The sequence below is a fragment of the Cucumis sativus genome, chromosome 5 (genome assembly GCF_000004075.3).
Source record: "Cucumis sativus cultivar 9930 chromosome 5, Cucumber_9930_V3, whole genome shotgun sequence".
In the NCBI taxonomy this organism is placed as follows: domain Eukaryota; kingdom Viridiplantae; phylum Streptophyta; class Magnoliopsida; order Cucurbitales; family Cucurbitaceae; genus Cucumis; species Cucumis sativus.
Genome location: NC_026659.2, coordinates 12,403,445 through 12,422,288, shown reverse-complemented (window position 1 = coordinate 12,422,288; position 18,844 = coordinate 12,403,445). Strand labels below are relative to the sequence as shown.

Here is an 18,844-nt window from a genome sequence, read left to right as displayed (position 1 = left end):
TCAAAAGAAATATTTTATTATAATTTATTCCCTACCAATGTATTTTTATGGTATAATATTATAAGTTGATGTCCAACCTCACTAAATCAACTCTTATTTAATTGGAAAACCCATTAGGTGGTACCATTATACTAAAAAGATATATATTGGGTTCTTTGTAACAACACTATCAATGATTATTATTGACTATATTGTTTGATTTAAAAAAACTTATAACAATGGAGACAAAATAAAACTTTTGAAATATAAAAAAATAGAATTGAAAATTGATACATACTTTGATGGAGAAAGACGTGTCCTTTTCAAATACCAGACAAATTAAATAACAATAAAAAAAGATAATAATAAATAATAATTATTAGACTGAACTTTTGCAAATTTGTGCCGACAGTTTAATTAAGTTGAATCATAACATTTTTCTATAGGTTGGATGTTCATTTTTTTTTTATTTTTATTTTTTGAGTCCCCTTGATTGGATAAAAGTATTACAAATTTAGAAATTTTGATTTAGAAATTTTGATATAGCAAGTACAATTTTATAATTTCATACTTACTAATTGGATTCAAAGCATTGTATATATCTCTACTTTAAATCCATAAAATTTGATCTTCTGAATCTTTAATTAGGATAATATCAAGAAAATTATGGACTAAACTGAAATTAAAAAACTTTTGGATTAAATATATAACATTTTAAAATCTGTTTATTGAAATTCATTTTCAAGTGCTATTTAAAAAAATTGACTTTTTAAAAATAGTTTTAAAATATATTTTTATATATAAAAAAATGAGTTCTTTTAAAAGTATTTTAAAGTCAATTTAGATGACTCTAATACAAATAATCTCAAACTTAGGAATTGGTAAGTAGAAAGTCACTTCCTTGTTATTAAGTAGAAAAAAAAGAAGTCAGATGGTTTTTCTTTTTATTTAAATTCATAATTGGATTTCGTGTATTAAATGATTCATTTCTATTTATATCCTCTCATTGATTTATTCATTATTTTATATTCTCTAGTGGTAAGAGGTTGAGATGTTCATTCTTTCTTTTCTCCAAAGTGTTCACTTTGGGGTATTGGTAATAATGACTATCGTAATAATAAATAGTTATACTATCTTAGATTGCATAATTGAAATGAAGATATATATTGAAAAGATGAAATTCAAAATACAGATTTCTTAGCTGTTCATAAATTCGTATGTTTGAAGTATGTTCACTTGACACATATTTAACATAAAATACTTTGTGTTGTTCTAGAGAATATGTTAAAAATTTGGTCCACCACATTCAAGTGTTCAAGTCATAGACTTTTGATCACTAAAATCTATCTTAATTTTTTTTTAAGGTAAATTTGTTTATACAATATTCATAAAGAATTTCTCAATATTAATGTCAATAGATTAGGTAATATGGAAACTGAAAAAAGAGTGAATGGTAAATGATTGGATGAAAAGAAATTGGAGTTGGAGTGTTTACCTGAAGAAGGTCTCCAATGTTGACAACAAGGGCTTGTGGATTGGGTTTCACAGCTAACCATTGCGATCCTTTCATCACCTGAAGACCACCGCCGGAATCTTGATGAAGTATTGTAAGAAAATCGCTGTCCGTGTGTGGCACCAGCCCTGAAACTTCGCCGGAAAATGGACAAATTGGGTAGTGATTCAACCGGAGGAAGCATGTGCTTTCGTCGCAAATATCCTCTAATAATTCCTTCCTCTGCCCCATACTCTCCACTAAAACTCCTGCCAATTTTCTTGCTACCTTCGACATCGCGCTTGCCACTTCCTCCATCACTTCCCTGCCGTTCCATGATGTAAGGTCAGTCAATTCATTAATGGGCTTTTCTTATTGTTTGCTAATTTAGTATATCTGCGGAAGAATGAAGTGTCGTTACCTTTTGCGCTCTAACTGTTTGTGAAAATGTCTACAAGAGCTAGACTCTTCAAGTTCGCTAGATGTCTTTGAACAATTAGATTTTAAATCGAACTTTATAAAATCATTCAATCATGTTCCTAAAACTTTAAACTAAAATATGAATGGGATATGATGATTAGGTAACTTCTGTAAATGTGATATTATTAACAAGTAAAAGCATAGTCTGATTAATCTAAAACTTTTTCAAGTCTAAAAGGCCATATAGTTTGATATAGGCACAGTGTTCTTAAGTATTGAAACTAACAATGTAATAATGATAATGCTTAAGAGAAGTATATAGCTGGATGAATGTTGATAGATAGAATTGATACCTTAAGTAAATGAAGTCGCCATAGCAGGCAGCTTCAGAGACCTTTGTGAGGGGAATGTGAAAAGCTTCAGACCAAGAGAACTGGTTTGGGTGGGTTGCAGTGGGTGTTCCCCATCTGTAAGAATTATCCAAAATCCCACTTGTAAATTTTTTCTCAAAGGGTACCCCAAACAACTTTATTTGTTCTTTGTTCATTCTGTTCAGTAGCTCTGTGTGTATCCCATGGTTTATCACTTGGAAGAATCCCCATTCTTCTGATGCTTCAAAAATCTCTCTTCTACAAGCTACCCTCTCCTTTTCATCGCTACTTTTCAAACCTTTAAGATCAATAAGAGGAAGCTGACATTCCTCCATGACAGAGTTAGTTGGTAGATTTCCATTGTTAAATGGTTGTAAATGAGCTGTGGATTGCAAAAGGAACTCGTATTGATCGAATAGTGGTGGATTAGAGTCCATCATCATAGTAGTATTTTCCTTGAACATGTGGGTTTCCTACAAAAGTTATGAAACTGAGAACTGAGAAGTGTTATTTATATTCCTTTGGAAAAGAGAAGTTGGGTCTTAAATTGTGAGGAGGAAAATCACAAGTGGAAGCAAACAAAAGAGGACAGAAGAGGACATTGTAAAGGAGCTACCATGTAGTGACAATTGTCGCGACCATATTGATTCTCTCTCATTCCATTTTCTCACAAAAAATTGGGAAGACAAGGTCTGTTTTGACCCCTTTTAATATTAACGATGGGAGACTAAGCCTAAGAAAGTGGGAAAATGATGCAAAGGAAAGATCCAAACCTACCTTCAACCTTTTGACTTTTGGGGGACAAGAAAAAGTTTATATTGGGACCCTTTTGTTGTCATGTAGCAAGTTTGTTCCCAATTGGCAGTAGGCCCATATGAAATAGAATGTTCTCTTTTTCTTTGATTGTTTATTTAGTTTCTTTTAATTAATTGTTTATACTCTGCAGATTCTTTACTTTGTGCATAATTGATGAGTAGTTGCTCTTAAACGTCATTGTTTTTTTTCCTTCATCAACAAACCTAACGAAACCTGACATGTTTGGGTTCTTCATTTGTTCGGTCAATTTTGTCAAGATGGATGAAAGCTGAGGATAAATGATAATTTACAGGTGTGCCTTGTCAAAGTTCAATTGGTCGAGGATTCATGATGACGACAAAAATTCAGATGTAGAATCACTTTTGTTATTTTCAAAATTACTCTAAAAACATGCCTTTATTGATGGAATAAGAATAAGGGTAGAGAAAGCTATAGTTAGAATAGTTAAGGGTAGAGATAGCTAAAGTTAGTTAGAACAGTTAGATACTTAGCCGTTTTCTTGTAACTACTTTGTAACAAACTTACAAAGCATTAATAAGTACCCAATCTCTTAGCTTTTGATGGCAGAGATTTCATTTGGAAAATATATCCAACTTTAAATTAAATCAAAGTGGTATCAGAGTAGCCTCGATTCTTAAGATGAATGGTTGGCCAGAGAGTGATAAACCCAGCCGCGGGGGACGACTCTGTGCAAGAAGAAGTGGAGGAAATTGTTGCCCTCTCTCCAAAGACATCAATGATTCGCTTGCTGGCCGTCGAAGGATCCTTGGGAGATCTTCATAACAAGTTTGATAAACTGATGTAAAATGTGGATTTATTGAATCGAAGAATGGAAGAACTGCCAGCGCTGCCGCAGATTGAAGTAAACCTTTTGAACAATCACCATTTTGGTGACAGAAGAGGTTGGCGAGCAAGGGGGAAACTCAGGAATTTCAACAATCCAAGAGGCTTCCATAAAAGGAGACCCGGTGAAGCCCCGCCGCACCACTTTGAAGACGATTTCAAGAAGACCAAGAAGCATGACAAGAAATTCAAGAAGATGACTTCTCGAGTGGTGACGAGCAAGGAAATATCTGGAACTTTAATGACGAAATGAGGGCGAGACAAAATAATAGAAGATGTGAAGCAAGAAGAGAAGAACACCATGACTACAAAATGAAAATCGATCTCCCAATGTACAATGGCAAATGAAACATAGAATCATTCTTGTATTGGGTAAAGAACATCGAGAACTTCTTTAACTACATGGATGCGTTTGAATGTAAGAAAGTCCATTTCGTAGCCTTAAAACTTCGAGCTGGTGCTTCGGCATGGTGGGATCAACTAGAGATTAATAGGCAAAGGTGTGGGAAGCAACCCATTCATTCTTGGGAGAAAGTGAAAAAACTATTGAAGACATGATTTCTACCCCCAAATTATGAACAAACCTTATACAGTCAGTACCAAAACTGCCACCAGGGTACTCAAATAGTAGCTGAATATATTGAAGAGTATCATCGCTTTAATGCAAGAAAAAATCTGAGTGAAAATGAATAGCAACAAATTGCAAGATTTGTGGGAGGCCATTGATTTGATATCAAGGAGAAGGTAAAGCTGCAACCATTTCGTTTTCTATCTGAAGCAATTTCTTTTGCAGAAACAGTGGAAGAGATGATAGCCATTAGAACTAAGAACCTGAATAGGAGATCAACAGGGGAGGCAACCTTAACAAGAAAGAACAACTATCCTGCTAAGACAAATGACCAACCTTCAACCTCAGCAAGAGGAAAAGGGAAGGAGGTTGACAATCAGGAGGCAGTTAATGAGAAGAAGAAGGAGCCCGTGTACAGGAACAACAATCAGAATAATTATACATAACCATCGTTGGGGATGTGCTTTTGATGTGGCTAAACTGGTCACCTTTCCAATACTTGCCCCCAACAAAAAACTGTAGCATTAACTGAGGAAGAATGGGATTCGATAGGTGAAAGTAGCAAAGAAGCAGAGGAAAAAGCTAAGCTAATTGAGGCGGATGATGGAGACAGAGTCTCTTGTGTCATCCAATGAGTACTCATTGCTCCTAAAGAAGAGAAGAATCCACAGTGCCATAGCCTCTTCAAGACAAGATGTACTATAAATGGAAGGGTATGTGATGTGATAATAGACAACGATAATAGTGAAAACTTTGTGGCAAAGGAGTTAGTAACCGTGTTGAATCTAAAGGCAGAAACTCATCCAAATCCTTACAAGATAGGTTGGATGAGGAAAGGAGGAGAGGCCATGGTTAACGAAATCTATACAGTCCCTCTTTCCATTGGAAGTGGGTATAAGGACCAAAATTGTTTGCAATATCATTGAAATGGATGTGTGTCACCTGCTGTTAGGAAGACCATGGCAATCTGACACTCGAACCTTGCATAAGGGGAGAGAAAATACTTATGAGTTTCAATGGATGGGAAAAAGGGTAGTTCTAATGCCATTAGCAAGGAGGAATAGTGAAGGAACAAGACATGGAAAACAATTATTCATCACTGTCAATGAGAAGAAACTACTTAAGAAAAGGAACAAGACCTCCTAAGGCTGATTATTGTTGAAAAGCCTAAGGAAGAACAATATGAGGTTGTGGAACCCAAAATTACAACAACTATTTGATGAGTTCTCTCATTTGAATAAAGAACTTGAGGGACTTCCACCCCTTCGAAATGTACAACATCACATAGACATTGTTCTAGGAGCATCATTGCCGAACCTAACTCATTATAGAATGAGTCCCCAAGAGTACCAAATTCTCCATGATCATATTGTAGAACTACTTAGAAAGGGACACATCAAAACCGAGTTTGAGTCCTTGTGCTATACCTGAGCTACTTACTCCAAAGAAAGACGGTAGCTGGAGGATGTGTGTAGACATTAGAGCAATAAATAGAATCATGATGAAGTATCATTTTCCCTTCCCAGGCATTGATGATCTCTTAGACCAACTTGGCAAAACCATCATTTTTTCAAAGATTGATTTAAATAGTGGTTACCACCAAATACGTATTAGGCTCGGAGATGAGTAGAATACAACATTTCCAATGAAGGCTTATTTGAATGGATGGTCATGCCCTTTGGGTTACCTAATGCTCCTAGTACCTTCATGAGATTGACGACTCAGGTACTTCACCTCTTCCTTAACAGATATGTAGTTGTCTATTTCGATGACATACTTGTGTATAGCACCAATTGCGTTGAGCATATACTACACTTAAGAAAGTTGTTTCAAGTTTAAACAGAAACAAAATTATACATCAACCCGAAGAAGTGCATGTTTTTAAGGAGAGAGATTGCCTTTCTTGACTTTATAATTAAACAAGGAAGCATAAGTATGGAGCCAAAGAAAATAGAAGTTATCCATACTTGGCCTACACCAATCTCTATTACAGAGATACAAGCCTTCCTTGGCTTGGCTTCCTTGATCTACAGAAAGATTATTAAGAACTTCAACTCCTTGGCATAACCTCTCATTGACTGACTAAAGAGGGCAAACTTTAAGTGGACCCTAACACAACAAGAGAGCTTTGATGACATCAAGAAGAAGTTAATTTCCAGCTCTATTCTTCAACTGCTAGACTTCTCTTCACCATTTGAAGTGGCAGTGGATGCCTGTGGCACTGGAATTGGGATTGTCCTATCTCAGCGAGGACACTAATTGAATACTTCAATGAAAAACTAAGCTCCTCAAGACAGTCATGGAGCACTTATGAACCAGAGTTGTATGCCCTCGTTCGAGCACTAAAGCAATGGGAACACTACCTACTCTCTAAAGAGTTTGTACATCTAACCGATCATTTTTTCCTAAAGTATCTCCAATCTCAAAAAAATATCAGCAGAATGCACGCATGCTGGATTTCTTTCCTTCAAAGATTTGATTTTGTAATCAAACATTAGTTGGGTAAAGAGAACAAGGTAGTTGATGCTCCTTGCTTACACTTCTCTCTTATGAAATTGTAGCCTTTATACATTTAGCTGACCTATATGAAGAAGATATTGATTTTGAGAACATTTGGTACAAATGCTCCAATTACGTAGATGCTGATGATTACCATATTGTTGAAGGTTTCCTATTTAAGGGTGAAAAATTGTGCATTCCTCATACCTCACTACGAGAAGCCTTATTGAAAGAAGCGCACTCCAGTGGTTTAGCTGGACACTGTTGGAATTCTTTCCTTTTTTTCTAGGCTTTTTCCTTGTTAGAATCCTAGAATAATTATGGAAAGATTATGAGAATGTATTCCTTATTTTCCTAAATCTTTTCCTTTTTTATTCCATTGTGTACTCTATTTATTCTCCCTTGTACCTATTGATTTATTCATAAGAAAATAATAACAACACAAACAATCGTGGTTTTTCTCCCGGTACTCGGGTTTCCACGTAAATTGGTGTGAACTCGTTGTCTCTCTTTTCAATAGACACTTTGGGCAGAATAAGACAGTTGAGATTATTTCTAAAAGATACTACTAGCCTCAGCTAAGGAGAGATTCAAATAATTTCGTGAAGAGGTGTCCCATTTGCCAAAGAACTAAAGGCTCAAGCACAAATGCAGGGCTATATTTCCCACATCCTATTCCAACTTCCGTTTGGGAAAATTTGTTAATTGACTTTGTGGTTGGATTACCCAAAACCCAAAGGTATTTTAATTCAGTTATGGTGGTAGTAGACAAATTTAGCAAGAGAACACACTTCGTAGCTTACAAGAAGACAAATGATGCAATCTATATAGCCAACCTCTTCTTTATAGAGGTGGTATCACTACATGGAGTACCTAAAACTATTGTGTCCGACATAGATGTTAAGTTTTTAAGCCATTTCTGGCGAACTCTATGGAAAAAGTTTGACACAACATTGAAGTACAACACTACAGCTCATCTACAGACAGATGGACAAACTAAAGTAACCAACAGAACCCTAGACAATTTATTACGTTGTCTTAGTGGGACAAAACCTAAGCAATGGGATCTAACACTTGCACAAGCAGAGTTTGCTTTCAACAATATGAAGAATCGTTCAACAGGAAAATGCCCCTTCAAAGTAGTATACACTAAGCAATCACGGTTAACTTTCGACCTTACTTCACTTCCTACGATCGTGGACCTTAATAAAGAAGTAGAGAGCATGATAGAAAACATTGAAAAATTGCACAAAGAAGGTTATGATCACCTTGTGCAAACTACAGACTCCTACAAAAAATCAGTGGACAAAAAGAGAAGGCAAACTGATTTTTCTAAAGGAGATTTGGTGATGATATCCTTAGAGAACAGATTTCCTACTGGCAACTATAACAAATTGAAAGATAGACAGATCGGTCCATTTCTTATACTAGAGAAGTATGAAGATAATGCCTTTAAAATAGACCTGCCATCAAACATTCGTATACATCCAATCATGCACCATAAAACTTCACATTTGCTAATTGATGCACTCTGGGACGAGTCCATTCTTATGGGGTGGAATGATGTAATAAGAATTAGGGTAGAGAAAACTATAGTTAGTTAGAACAGGGTAAGGGTAGAGATAGCTAATAGTTAGAACAGTTAGATAAACAGTTTTCTTGTAACTACTTTATAACAAACTTACGAAGCATTAATAAATACTCTATCTCTTAACCTTTGAAGGCAGAGATTTCATTTGGAAAATATATCCAACTTCGAATTATATCATTTAGTCATTCAAAACTAAATTAGATGATATGAAAATTACATTTAAAAGTTTAAAATTAAAGATTAAATTAATTTTAAGTGATTAAAAACGGTGTGTCTTATAGTGATAGAAACATACAAATATGATTTTTAACAATTTTAGAACCCTTCCAAAGATGGTACTAGTTTCTAATTATATCTTCTTGTTTTGGATGGTTCTTGGACATGGTGTCCTTTTTAGGAACCAAAGCAAGTTTAGGAATTTTGGATTGTTAAATGTTAGAAAAATTGGTTTAAATAACAAAAAAAGAAAAGAAAAAAAGAAAAGAAAAAAAGAAAATAGAAGAATATATATACATTTACAAATATAACAAAAATTTACTTTCTTAGTAGAACTAAATAGACATCTATCAATGTCTATCACTAAAGTGGTATATGACTATCTAGGTCTATTGCGGTCTATCGTCGATAAAATGTAAAATTTTATTACATTTATAAATAAGTTGATCTAATTCGCTATATTTGAAGAATTATGTTATATTGTCTTTATGATAAAAGTTTTTAGACAAAATAAGTCTCTTTGGCGAAAGGGAATGACACTTCACATAAGAATGATCAATCCTAGGGTTGAGCATGAAACAGAAGATATAAACTGCAAAAGTGAGAAAAAAAAAGTGGCTAAACCCATTTATCCTAAAATCCATGCCATGCTATCGATCATGGTAAAATGACACAAAGTAATTTCTAGTGACGAACATTTTACCAGCAATGTAATTAGACTCTATATATGAATATAAAAATAATTGCGATGGTACATCTACTTTTACTAATCACAACAATTTAGTAACAGTATATCAAACATAATAAGTTTAGTTTACTTCATCTCACTGTTGATTTTATTTATTTATTAATTTAAAATATATTCATCAATAAAAGCTATAGAAATTCCAAACTAACCCTAAATTGATTAAAAACAGTGTACTAAAGTTGGAATTATATAGATTATATATGTGTGTTTAAATTTGAAGTTAGCAATTTATATAACTATTTATACAAACCATGCACGAAACAGATATTGAAAACAATTTAGAAAGTAAATATGTGAGCATATTATAACTAAAAGGCAAAGCTTGATGATTAGACAGAGAGTATATATATGTGTGTGTGTGTGTTAGGGTTGGGTTGGGTATAATTTATAAAAGCAAGCTTTCTGAATGGTTGAAAATGGTATTGTCATGTTCTGGTGTAAGTTTTTTAGAATTGAAAAGGCCTTTTAAAACCTTCTAGAAAAGCTAACTCCAACTCAAAGCACTCTTCCACCGAAAAAAGGCATTGTTGGTTCTTTATTATCTATTTGTAGGTTTAAAATATTTTGATGCTTAAAATAAAATTTCAAATTAAGTAGGGTATCTCTGTAGGCTATCATGATAAATAAATAAGTAATACTACAAAAAAAAAAAAAAAAAAAAAAAAAAAGAAGAAAAACCAGAAAGAAACAAGGATTTTCTCTAATTGAATGCGATTAGCCACCAAAAGTAAATGTTTTAGATTTTTTTTTGACGAACCTCTAAGTTTAATAAAAATTTATTTGTGCAGAAGTAGCAAAATCATAAAATTTAGATTTAGTTCGACACCTTTTTATATTTGTGTAACTTTTAAATACGGTTTATATTAATTTTGTAAACTTAGCATTTTCAAAAGTAACAAAATCAACCAAAATATTTACAAAATATAACAAAATTTTAGATTCTATCAATGATAGACACCGATAGATTTTATTAATATCTTTCAATATTCTTTGATAGAAGTCTATTAGTGTGTATCAATATCTAAGCAACAGATCGTGAGTATAAAAAGCAGAAACGTAGTTAAAGAGAGCTGATAACTCGTGCTTACTGGGAATTCCTCATTAAAGACCAACAATTACAATAGCTTATCTTCATCGGGATGAAATTTCAAAGATTACTCGAACTTGTCAACCAAGGCTATATACTCGTTAAATACATTAGTGCAACACGTGTGCGGCCCATAACATCTAAGGGCATCATAGACTTGTTAGTGCCTCAAACTTCCTTGGCCTAAACAATCGTAGTCTCTCTAAGAAACCGGCTGCAAAGTCCCCTTCGCATAGCTAGTTAGTAGGCTAAGGGTTGGTTCGTTGACAAAATTAACTAGACAAATTGCTCCACCAAGTAAGAATGACCATGCCCCACCACCCATAGAATCAAGAAAGGGCTATTAAAGTTTTACTATGTCTGGACTTGGTAAGTTTTCCTATGTTGAGTCAAACTAACCCCCGCAAGCTCCACTCCACGTGGCTCCCTTCTGTCAATTCCTTTAAGTTTCAGCTTTGTAACTATACTCCCCTTGGCAAAGACTTTTGATTTATCATAATGTTCTGGTGAAGTCCTTAAAGCGATATCTGCCAATCCCTGGTTAACATCGTTTATGGTTGAGACTAGGATAATAGTTGGTTGCCTTTGAGCCTTAAACTTCAATTCTTGATCAATGAAAACATCATTGGCAAATGCTTTCACAGTTGTTCGTTTTTCATAAATCTAAGAATTTCACCTTTGACTATGAAACACGAATGCCCTCGGCTATTTATGTTAATCATTACTCCGATCTCAAAAGCTAATAGAATTGGATATAAATCTTATGATGTTATTCCATGCTAATGTATACGGAGTGTAGTGTCACGTCCCATGAAATGATCCCAATTTTTATGCCAAAATGTGCCACAAGGCTCCCAAAGCCAAGCCAAGAAGGAGCCAAGCATGCCCGTTTGACAGTTCCACACAACCATGTGACAACCCACATGTGCCCATGACACATGTCCATGGCACTGGTATGTCCCCACGAAAGGCAGCCCATGAGCCCCGCATGCATGTTACGACACATGTCCATGACAGTCTCAAGTGCTTGTACGGATGCACACCTCATAGGCACCACCAGACAGGTGTTAGGCACCAGCACAACCTAGACATCTCATGTGCACGGGCAGATGCACATGGCTCGACGACCAGCCCTACATTTTGAAAATTTTCAGCTCTAGTAGGCTTGCATATGAAAATGCCGAAACGTCACACCCAAACTTTATGACTTAAAACGAAAGACAACTACCTAAACTAGATATAAGACATAAAGATAAGATAAAATGAGGGTATTCAGAGCATACGACCATAAACAAACACGCCTTGGACAAGAATGACCGTGACATCTAGGTGGAACGCCACCCAGATGTCACGGTCATACTTGTCCAAGGCGTGTTTGTCTATGGCCGATGCTCTGAATACCTCATTTTATCTTATCTTTATGTCTTATGTTTAGTTTATCTAGTTGCTTTCCATTTCATGTAATAAATCTATAGTGTGACATTTCAGCTTTTTCATATGCAAGTCTACCAGGGCTGAAAAAGTAAAAAATGTACTATAGGAGAGACATACTAGTTGAATCCCCACCCAAGCAGTGTCGCACTCTTTGCAAGAAAACTCTTTAACCTTGCAATGACAGTCTTAATTGCATATTGCAACGTCAATTTCAATGTATTTGTTTCTTTCTCGCGTTACATAAACAATTTTCTTAAGAACACGAAGGAATGTTACATCATACGCTGAGATTGACCGTGACTTTTAGATTTTGATCGGTTGATTTGTTCATCGAGTTCGAATAAGTGCCACACAATCGTCCCTCCCGAGTTTGAAAGGCTACGACTATGACAAGTGGTATCAGAGCCAAATTTGCTAATTGGCAGTTGAGACAGAAAGATGTCGACTGCGAAACAGACTGGCAAGACCCATAATGAAAGACTGGTAGAAATTGAAGAGTAGATGCTCTACCTGGTGGAAGTTCCTGATTCCATTCGTTCTTTAGAAACCCAACTTAATGAAATTTCCAAGAAAGTCGATGTTGATGATGTGGTGTCCGATTGTCTGGATGGATTATCCATACAAGATTTGTTAATTAGAATTGACACTCTAGAGTCAATAATTGTGAGAACTAGAAATGTCACCTACGAGCGTGGGGACAGTTCATCGGGCTCTGCTGCCTAGATGGAAGAACGAGTTATTGAGCTAGATAACTCACATAAGAATATGTTGGAAATGATAAATGACACAACAAATGATTTTCGAGTTACCCTCAATGTCGTGAGGAACGAAATCGTAGAGGTGAAAACGAAGGTGAACCTTACAATGCGAGCTATAGAAAACCAAGCTCCAGGTGGAGGAGCAATTTCAGTTAGCAAGATAAAAAATCCTGAAACCAAGTCCTTCTGTGGGGCAAGAGATGCGATGGCGTTAGAAAACTTCATATTTGATATGGACCAATACTTCAAGGCCACAAATACCTTTACAGAAAAAGCCAAAGTGACATTGGCGACCATGCATCTGTCTGAAGATGCAAAGTTATTGTGGAGGTCTCAGTATGTTGACATTCAAGAAAGACGTTGCATAATAGACACTTGGGACAACTTAAAGAAAGAACTCCGCTCACATTTTTTCCTGAGAATTTTGAAATTTTGGCTCGACAAAAACTGCGGGAATTAAAACACAGTGGCACCATTCAGAAGTACGTGAAACAATTCGCGGAGTAGATGTTAGATATATGTGATATGTCTGGAAAAGACAAAGTCTTTAGTTTTTTTGAAGGGTTGAAATCGTGGGCAAGGACTAAGCTATATGAACAGAGAGCTCAAGACCTCACATCATCCTGTGCAACAACTGGACGTTTGTTCAATATGTCTAGTGACCCTCAAGATAATAGACGATCAAAGCTCTTCACCTGAAAAAGATAGAAATAGTCGACTGAATTCTCTCAAAGTTGTCAGTGAAGACAGAAGTCCCAGTAGAGACTAAAAGTCTTCCCAACCCAACACGGGGAACACTTGGTGAAGACATAATAGTTCAAATACATCGAATCATCCTTTCAGTTGCTTCTTATGTGACAGATCATATCGGGCTAAGGAATGTCTGAATAAATCGGCCTTTTATGCCTTTCAGGCCTTTTTAGCTTCAGACTCAGATGACAAATTGAGTCAATCAAAGAAGAAAGTTGGCCAAGTGGACGAAGTCGAGAATCCTAGAGTGGGGGCCATGAGATTTTTATCGTCTCTTCAGAAGAAAATGGGGGAGACAAGTAAACGAACGAAAGGGGGTCTAATATATGTAGACACCTAGGTCAACCAAAAGCACGCAAAAAGCACTATGGTTGACTCTCGTGCAACTCAATATTTCATAATGGCGGCAGAAGCCAGACAGTTGAACCTTCATTGAAAGAAGGATATAGAAAAAATGAAGGCTGTGAATTCTACAGCTTTATCCGTCGTCGAATCAGTGAATCGAACGATGATACAGTTGGGAGGATGGAGCGATCTTGTAGACTTCATGGTTGTAGGTATGGATGACTTTGATGTAATACTCAAAATGGAATCCCTCCTCCAACATCAAGTGATCCTAATGCCTTAAGCCAAATGTTTGGTGATCACTGGGTCTACTCCTACTGTTGTGCAGACAAACCTTCGTCAACCCAAAGGATTGAGAATGATCTCGACCATGCAACTAAGAGAGGACCTCACTCAAGATGAAACAACGTTTGAGGCCACCTCTTTGAGTTAGGGGATAGCTCGAGGGAGACAATTCGCAAAGACACAAGGTGTGTCGTAAAGAAATACTCTAATGGGATGCTTGATAGTTTACCCAAGTCATAATCGCCTATGAAGAATGCTTGTCATGTGGCGTAGTTAGAGTTAACTAAACTTCGGATACAGTGGAAGAGATTGTTGAGTGCAGGATTCATTAGACCTGCAAAAGCTCCGTATGAAGCCCAAGTCTTTTTATGGGAAGAAAAGAATGGACGGTTGTGTGTCGACAACTGTGTCTTGAAGCAAGCCTTGAGGGAAGGGCTAACTCTTGGGTTCGTGGATGTGACCCAACCTATTGAAGCTCATGTTGATGCATTTGATTATGCGTTGGACGATGTCCTCGTGTAGAATGGACATCCCATTGCATCTAGAAGTCGGAGATCGAGTACCGCAGAAAAGAGTTATCCGATGTTTGAAGAAGAGGCGTTTTCCACAGTACACTTTTTGAGGGATTGAAGATTGTATATATATATATTGAGTTTTTCTAGAAATTGTAAGAGCATTACCGACAAAAGTGACAAGTTGACCATTGGTCACCATATAGAGGGACCGATTGACCCAGCGAAAGGTCCAACTACGAGCTTTTTAACTGTAACAACTTAAATATACACTATTGAAGCTGAAATCATCGGGCCTACTCGTGTAAACCTCAATCTCTAAAAGAATTTAAGGATTTACTTTAATTAAATTTATATATATATATCGAGTTTTTCTAGAAATTGTAGTTGGATCATAGAGCTCGTAAAAACCAATGGTGATTTAGACAAGAAGGAACTTTTATTTCAAGACTTGGTTAAACATGACATTTTAGTAATATTTTCCAAATAGCATAGAAAGTGCGTCGTTGTAGGAGTGTCATGATTGGACCGTTCATGAGAACTTAACTTATTAAGGGAAGAAGGTCGTCAAGAAATTAAGTTTGGTGGTAAGAAGAAAATGGGCATGTCATGAGAAGGAACTTTTGTTATTATTAGGTAGGAGGTGGAGAGCATGCAAGGTGTCACGGACATATTTTTCCAAAGTGTGTTTACCTTTGGTTATATGCTCCGATTACCCCCAGTTTATCCCATCTTTACTTTGCATAACTAGTTTAGGTATTTGCTTTCCATTCTAGGTCATAAAGCTTGGGTGTGACGTTTCGGCATTTTCCATATGCAAGTCTGCCAAAGAAGAAAATGTTCAAAATGTACTATAGGGGAGGCATACCAGTTGAATCCCCGCCCAAGCATTAGTTGTACTCTTTGCAAGCAACCCTTTTTCCTTGCAACTGACAGTCTTTAATGCTTATTGTAACGTCTATTTCAATGTATTTCTTTCTTTCCTGCGTTTTACAAATAAAATTTCCCTAAAACGCGAAGGAAGGTTACGACATACATCGACGTTACCCACAACTCTTGGATTTTGATCGGCTGACTTGTTCGTGAGTTAGAACAAGTGTCGCACAATCGTCCGTCTCGAGATTGAAACGCTACGATTGTGACACAAGGCACCTAGGATGCCTAGGATTAGGCTAGGAGAAGGTGTTGAAGCCATGACATGGAAGCATGAGGTGGGTGTTAGATGTCAATTCCAAAACATGCAACCTTTTCTATAAATAGGGCAACTTTGAATGAGAAATGTATCCAATTTACTCATGCAACTTTCTTGATTCCACTTGCCAAACTTCAAAAATTGTGTCTAGTTTATAATCTTGTGCTGACGGACAAATTGGAGCAAAGAAGGTTTGAGTTTGAGTTGAGAAAAAAGAGGAAGGTCAATTTTCGGGTCAATCTAAACAAGGTTCACTTCGGGGAAGCTAGAAAGCACACCATTTGAAGTTCGAAGCTAAAAGTTTAAGGTAATACAAATAAGAAAATTCTAAGCAACTTTGTAGAAGGAAGCTTTGTCATTCGAGTTTTAAATTTTTATTTATTAAGCTCCAAAGTCAAATTATGATTCTGGCCGAAAAACCCATTTTCTGGTCATCAAATTGGGTGGGGCTTCACATGAGAGGCGTGAATATGCCTTGTGGGCTGCCATGTGTGCGCGGCAGAAGGGGGCCACGAGGTTAATGTGCGACCATGCACACACACCTGTTGTCCATGCCTGTGCGCCAACCGGGCATTTTAGATCATTTTAGGCACTTTTAGGTGTTTTTGCCAATTTGATTGGTGTTTCGGAATTTTCTTGTTATTATGGATTAATTAAAATATAAATACCTTACTTTAAGGAAAAGTGTTTTTTTGTGAAATTTCTCAAGCTAAAGAAGAAATCGAGTGAGTAAAATTGATTTTAAAATGTTATTTGATACCATGATTTGAAGTATACAAACATTGGTCTGTGAATACTTTATTCTTAATGATTTCTAAGGAAATTTACAAGTCTGGTTGCATTTAAAGGCTTTCTTAATTGTTTATGGTTTTCAAGCTAAGGTCGAAGCTTAATTAAATGTTTTCATGGAATTATGCCAATACTATATAATTACCTTTGAATGTGCACATATGGTTCTGAATCTGATTACTGATGTGAAGGCTTTACGTAGGGCCTAATGCGATTACATCAATGAAGGCTCTACATAGGGACCTAATGCGATTACATCAATGAAGGCTTTGTTGCCCATGGGAAAAAGGGGTTCAGAAACATCTGACCTAGGTTACAAATGTATAGTATGAGACTGGTGTAATATGTTTAAATGTCATGGATGTTTGATGGATTTTATGGAAAGTTTCTATAACTTTATTGCAATATGTTTATAATGATTTCCATGGTAAAAGTATCAAACAAAACTATTTGAAAATTATGTTTTGCAAATATCACTCATTAGGCATTTTAAGCTCATTCTTTCAAAATCTTTTCTCACATTTCAGGTAAGGATCATGTTGCCCTGAGTTGAACTTATTACTGTCATGTCGACCAACCTTTTTAAAGAAAATTATTAATTATTATAGTGTTGAGGATAATAAAATAACTTAAATTGTATAAGTAACATTATGTCTTACTATTTGTTGTACGGAATTGGGCTGAATTTAAATTTTCTTATGAATGAGATTTATGTTTCTGTTGTATTTTCAAAAGATTAAAAGAATAAGGTCAACATGTATTCTCAAGGTAAGAGATGGTATCGATTAACTTCATACCGTCTCTCGGTTAAAAGTAGGTGGGTTCGGGGGGGGGGGGGGGGGGGGGTGACAGTTGCCACTAGACTAGCCCTCAAATGGATCCTCGTCAAGGGATTTAGATTGTAGTAATTCTAGTTACTGGACTCAAAAGAGTCCGCTATTGTTATTTATTGTCACTACCTCCCTTGACTGGATAATTTGCATGTCTGCTACCTTCCTTAGATATGGTAGCTATTTCTCAGGCCTCCTCTCTAAAATCGAACCCTAATTGTCTCTCTCATCACCACCATAGTAGGCCATATGATCCGTCAAGTTATCATGAGTCACTATAGCAATGGACAGAGCCCGCATCGACATTTTATCTATTATATGTATCCCTTTCAGAAGTCAAGTTTTGTTGCACATATTAGCTTTAGAATTATTGCTGTTATCCGAGTAGCAGATACCAATAAACAAACTATAACTTATTTAAGTCATTCACAGTTTCACAATCTGAATTAGTTCATGACGACTGGTAGGATCGACTAAGTAGCATTCCTACATGACGTCGCAGCCTGCATGCATGCTAGGATCGTATGACATTGGAATAATGCGGGGAGTGAGCATCATTCGCTCAAGCAATGAGCAAAGGCAACACATTTGAGAGACTTCCTGAGCATATCATGTTGTCGAAAGCACTGCATCTGAGTCAACGAGCACCGATGACACGTGTCGTGATGACACTTGTGGACCTAGACGAAATGCGACACAAGCTACAAGGTTTGCCATGACCTAATGAGGAGTGCCGATAGAAAGAGGCTAACGAGACACAACCTTTCCATTGTGCGTGCACGTGAATTACCAACGAAATAATCGATCAATTGCAACCACTCAAACTCAAACTTGGTTCAAGACACGTCAATGAGTTCACTGATGGAGACAATTCAATACCTGAGCAATGAGCCTGCCAAAACTACTAAATCTCCACTCATGTGTCATATGCATGCGAGCCCATGCAATGCTCAGTTGTTCGCGCCCCTAGATTGCATGAAAGCAAGTGAGGCCACAAAGTTGCCACACAAGGTCGAGCATGAAACACTGTGCATGCTCGATATAAGCATTGCATAATCCATGTGAACATTGGAATCAAACATTTGAGCAAAAGCACCCTAATTATTTTGGGGCAAGCCCTTCTAACAAACGAGGATTGATTGTAGCACGTCCTATCTCGGTAGAGGCAAGCACACCCAAACCATGTCAACAACAAGGTGCAAGCGTATCCTTCCTCCTCAACTAGACATTTTGTTCTCTATCCTTCTTAATGCAAGACGTGGGTCATCCAACTATGCCTTTCCACTAAAGAAGCAATCGTAGATCATCTCATATCCCGA

The 18,844-nt window shown here is 36.4% G+C and overlaps 1 protein-coding gene and 1 long non-coding RNA gene across 2 annotated transcripts; one reads left to right on the top strand and one right to left on the bottom strand.

Moving 5' to 3' along the window:
- Window positions 1-987: 987 nt before the first annotated feature.
- LOC101220829 (gibberellin 2-beta-dioxygenase 6) lies at window positions 988-2,861 on the bottom strand. The gene is made up of 2 exons (XM_031885692.1): window positions 2,245-2,861; window positions 988-1,796 (listed from the first exon to the last, which is right to left on the bottom strand). The coding sequence occupies exons 1-2, from the start codon at window positions 2,724-2,726 to the stop codon at window positions 1,391-1,393; spliced, it is 888 nt and encodes a 295-aa protein (XP_031741552.1). The 5' UTR covers window positions 2,727-2,861; the 3' UTR covers window positions 988-1,390.
- Window positions 1,504-17,188, top strand: LOC116403867. Its single transcript, XR_004216778.1, has 2 exons — window positions 1,504-1,816; window positions 16,898-17,188. It is a non-coding gene; the product is annotated as an uncharacterized LOC116403867 (long non-coding RNA).
- The last annotated feature ends 1,656 nt before the right edge of the window (window positions 17,189-18,844 follow it).

Bases quoted from the DNA above. Each gene is read 5' to 3' on its own strand.
- LOC101220829 (XM_031885692.1), bottom strand. From the start codon at position 2,726: ATGTTCAAGGAAAATACTACTATGATGATGGACTCTAATCCACCACTA. The intron at 1,797-2,244 runs GTATCAATTCTA...ATGGAACGGCAG, and splicing joins GGCGACTTCATTTACTTAAG to GGAAGTGATGGAGGAAGTGG.